The sequence below is a fragment of the Aplysia californica genome, unplaced genomic scaffold (assembly GCF_000002075.1).
Source record: "Aplysia californica isolate F4 #8 unplaced genomic scaffold, AplCal3.0 scaffold00615, whole genome shotgun sequence".
Classification (NCBI taxonomy): domain Eukaryota; kingdom Metazoa; phylum Mollusca; class Gastropoda; order Aplysiida; family Aplysiidae; genus Aplysia; species Aplysia californica.
Genome location: NW_004797885.1, coordinates 227,867 through 232,329, shown reverse-complemented (window position 1 = coordinate 232,329; position 4,463 = coordinate 227,867). Strand labels below are relative to the sequence as shown.

General features: G+C 41.2%; 1 protein-coding gene across 1 annotated transcript; it reads right to left on the bottom strand.

Annotated features, from left to right (window-relative positions):
• Positions 1 to 230: 230 nt before the first annotated feature.
• LOC101863130 lies at positions 231 to 484 on the bottom strand (the record flags this gene model as incomplete). The annotated part of the gene is given in 1 exon segment (XM_005107617.3): positions 231 to 484. A coding segment is annotated over 1 exon segment (55 nt), but the record flags the coding sequence as incomplete, so codon positions are not given.
• Positions 485 to 4,463: the final 3,979 nt, after the last annotated feature.

The following is a 4,463-nucleotide window of genomic DNA, read 5'->3' as shown; positions in this document are numbered from 1 at the left end:
TATCTATCTATCTATCTATCTATCTATCTATCTATCTATCTATCTATTTATTCATGTATCTATCTACCTATCTATTTAACTATCTATCTATCTATCTATCTATCTATCTATCTATCTATCTATCTATCTATTTATTCATGTATCTATCTACCTATCTATTTAACTATCTATCTATCTATCTATCTATCTATCTATCTATCTATCTATCTATTGCTATTCTATACACATACCACCCGAAGATGACCACTCCATGCTTAGAAATCGTTGCGCTGTCCCAGTGGTCATGTTGCTGTGGTCCAGGCAACTGGTCAAGCGGAGAGGAACAAATGGCGGGGGACCTTCCCCCTGGTGGTTGGGTTCACCACCAGACGTTTCAAACTTGCAGTCTTTCCGAAATGCAAAAAAGGGAAGCACGAGAAATGCTTCATGATGATGGTGATGATGGTGATGATGATAATGATGTTGTTTTTTTTGTATCCTTAATGGGCCTGGCGGACTCCACGAAGAAATCTTCGAGCGAGAGCGAGGCTCTTTTTTTTCGGCTCCATTGTCAATATACTTAGGGGCACCTCCACTCGTCCAAAAAACCCCATTTGAATTGCCATTGTTGTTGGACATTCAAACATATGTTTGACATTCTCCTTTTCATGGCCGCATCTTCGGCAACGTGGGCTGAGCTCTTCATTTACAAAGTTCTTATAAATGATGATGATGATGATGATGATGATGATGATGATGATGATGATGATGATGATTTCTCACATTCCTTTTGTCACTAAAATAGAACACATTGCAGGCCTATAATATGCTGACTGAAAGCTTATCAGATTTGATAACAAAATATAGCCTAAATCATGACCAGACCTCTCAACCCCACTTAGCCCAGTCTTTAACTTCCACTGCTTAATTAACGTGTTGTACACTGTCTCTCGTTTCTGTACTATAGTGCGGTCAAAAATTCGTTGCGCAACTCATTGTCAGATATTTCCTCAACTATTGAACATAAACTCTTCAGCTTTTGCGCAGTGACTTGGATCAATTTGTCTTAACAGATTAATATTTTTATAAACACTCGTTAGCTCTATTCTTCAAAATTCCTTTATAAATACTAATTACAAAATCTAAATTGGTGGTTTCTACAGATTTTAAAAGGTTTAGATCTAGATCTACAGCTTGGACAATATCACTTTCAAAAGCAAGTCTCTCTCTCTTTTTTTTAACCGTGAGATTATCTTTATTGAACGCATGTTTTGGGAACTTTTAAGGCAAAAAAGTGTTCACTACGAAATTAATTTCTTGTAACTAGTTTTGCCACTAAAAAGGGTCATTGGTGAGCTGTGACGTAGGCCATATGCGTATGCAAAATGTGCGAGAGAAGCGGGAAGTGCTATGAACAATCCCATTTTCCGAGGGACGGAGATTTGTAGTATTTTATATAAATTTATGAAGAAAAGTTTGTTATTCTAGCCTCAATTGTTGAGGAAAAATATGACTTAGTTAAGACTAATTGATACAAACTACTGCGCAAAGTAAGGGTGACATTGATTCACTCGTTAAAAAGATATTTGAGAATAAGTGGTGCCACAAATTTTCGACGCACTAGAGTTTCTTATCAATACAAAATTCAAATTAGATGAGAAAAATGGTACTTATAAACTAGTCGCTACCTCAGAATTATAAAGTTCTATCTGACATTTTGGCTGTTTTGCGTTACCAAGACCATGTGGTCAGAAACCAAATGTTCTATCTGCGCATTTGATTATTCGGAGTCCTTATCAAGATATTCAAAGAATTGCATTCGAAAAACCTTGACTTGCTGTGAAATCCAACAATTTTGACGTCAACTTTCTCAAAACTAGGTACTGAGCAGATAGAGCTTTGTACTTCTAAGGTAGCGTAGTCTCTCAAAACTGCTTAATTGTAACTCTATAACAACATACCTTCTGCAGACCTGACCAAGTACGTTTGCACGCCCTACATAGAGGAAAAAAGAGTGCAAAGCGTTATTCGTTTGGGTCGGGGCGGGGTTGTGGGGAGGGGGGGGGGTGGTAAGTGTTTTACGGTGCTCGCAACTGCATAAAGTCGAGTGCGCGGGACACAAACGTTTTCAATTTGTATGAAATTTTGAATTTTGCCCGGGTGGCGGCCGAAACCTACTCTTATCGATTTTGGACCACCAGTAGATCTTTTAACATGCGCAACTTGCACAGAGACCTCCGAGATGTTTCGCTCTACCGAGAAGGCTAGGTGTTATATCTTACCTTCCATAAGATCAAATGTGTGGCTAACAGCAGTAAGAAGGAGCCAAGGAGTAGCAGTAGAAAGACTGCAGAAAGAGTCAAGAGCCCAGAGGAGGGGGCAAAGGAGATGAGGGGGGGGGGGCAGAAAGTGGAGACGAAAGCAGACGACAGAAAATTGTTAGAAAACAGGAAAGGTGATGGAAGGAGAAAATTTTAGAGAAGCAATTTTTCCATCACTATAGGCCTACGGATTCGAACCCTGGACCTGTTGAATGAGAGGCGAATAGGCGAACACCGCAACTGCACGACCACGAGAACCCCCGATTCGTTGTTTAAGCTTGATAAATTTAACACAAAGAGAAAGAATAGAAACGAAAAAAAAGAAAAGGATATTGTTAGGTAGAGCTAGATAGTCGCTTACTTGTTTCTTGTAACAGCTCTAATCTTCTGGCGCTCATATGACCTTATGCAGTTGCGAGCGCCGTAAAACCTCTACTAAAACTAAGTAACTGTTACTTTTTTAAGTAAAAGAGAGCCACACCGCTTCATCTTTGAGTGGTGTCAAAAAGGAAAGCCCGAGGTTCAATGGAAATTTGGAAAGGACTTGTTATTTGTGTGTGTGTGTGTGTGTGTGTGTGTGTGTGTGTGTGTGTGTGTGTGTGTGTGTGTGTGTGTGTGTGTGTGTGTGTCTTCAGTGAGCTCTGGCCAAGACACACCTTTCCTTAGTATGGCGGTCTATTCAACGACTATCAATTCTGTCTCCACGGGCCAGCAAGTGTCACTTAAAAACCGATTCTTTCCACTAACTTCCCCTGTCATCGTCAGAGACCACGAATTAGTCATACGGTCACACATCTTCAATGACCAATGTTCAAATGTCGGATCTCGAGTAGCAATCGAAAAGAACTGAAGGATTTCACTATCATTTCGGTATCTCTCCAAGGCCGAGTCACATCTGTACAATTGTACAATTTCCGTGAAAAGCTAATCTGAATTTCAACCGTTAGAGATGGGAAGTTTTAGACAGTTTGAGCACCAACAAGTGGCATAGTTCCCCTGCTGATGGGGTGTCGCTATCATAAGATTTTGCCACGGCTCCCTGGAGTAGGAGTGGTACCTTTACGTGATACATGATCTCTGCCTAATATTTCGCGCCTATCTACTGTCTGAGCGTTCTGATGTAGCAACATAACAGACTCCAGAAACACCACGGAGTCAAGCACCACTTTGAAATGACCATTTTATGTCTAGAAGGGCCTTAGAATTCAGAACACACAAAAACAGCATAGAATAATATGGAAAAACATCAACAACAACAACAACAACCAACAAAACAGAACTAAACAAAACAAAATAGCGAATCCTAGTTGTTTTCTTTACCTTCATCTCACATCTGAATCCAGAAGTTACTTCCACCACGGCAAGGATCCAAAGTCCAGCAACGAGCGACGTCCTGACACTGACAATAGCATTCATCTTTGTCCTCTTCCAAGCACCTTGCGACTTCTTCAACATGCATTTGGATACGGTAAGCGTTTTCAGGGGAGATATGGGTTCCAAAGACCTAAATTTTGAGTCCCCCGACCATGGTACGATTCTACGTGTGCTCTGAAATAGTATAAGAAAACTTTGCATAAAGTACATGTACTTTACTTTAAAAGATCAGCGACTTCATTCAAATGACTGGTTAAAACAAGCCCTGCATACTTTCATTTTGAAGACCCCTATCACTTGCTATTAGCCCTGGTTTCGAGTTGCCATACAATATCCTCTTCACGGGTCTCTGACTTTGAACTCATCTTACTGTTGCCCAAGCATCACTGCCACTTCCGCATCACCTTGAAGGGCAAAGGTTGGGAAGATAGAATTCAAGGATTCGCATCTGAGAAACCAAAAGGCGCCTTCAGACCAGAAACTTGCGTCCATCAGTTCGACGGTAGCTATTTGGGCACGTCGTTTTTATACCGTATCACGCATCTGTTGCAATCACACGACTGATCTACATTTTTATAATTCCTTGGGAATCGACAAACCAAGGTCAGAGAGAGAGGGAGACACAGAGGGAGATAGAGAAAGAGAGACAGTGAGAGAGGGGAAAGAAAGAAAAACAAACTGACGGACAGACAGAGTGGGACAGCAAGAGAGGGGGAGGCAGGCAGACTGAAAAAGTAAGCGCGCGCACGCGCTCGCGCGCGCGTGTGTGTGTGTGTGTGTGTGTGTGTG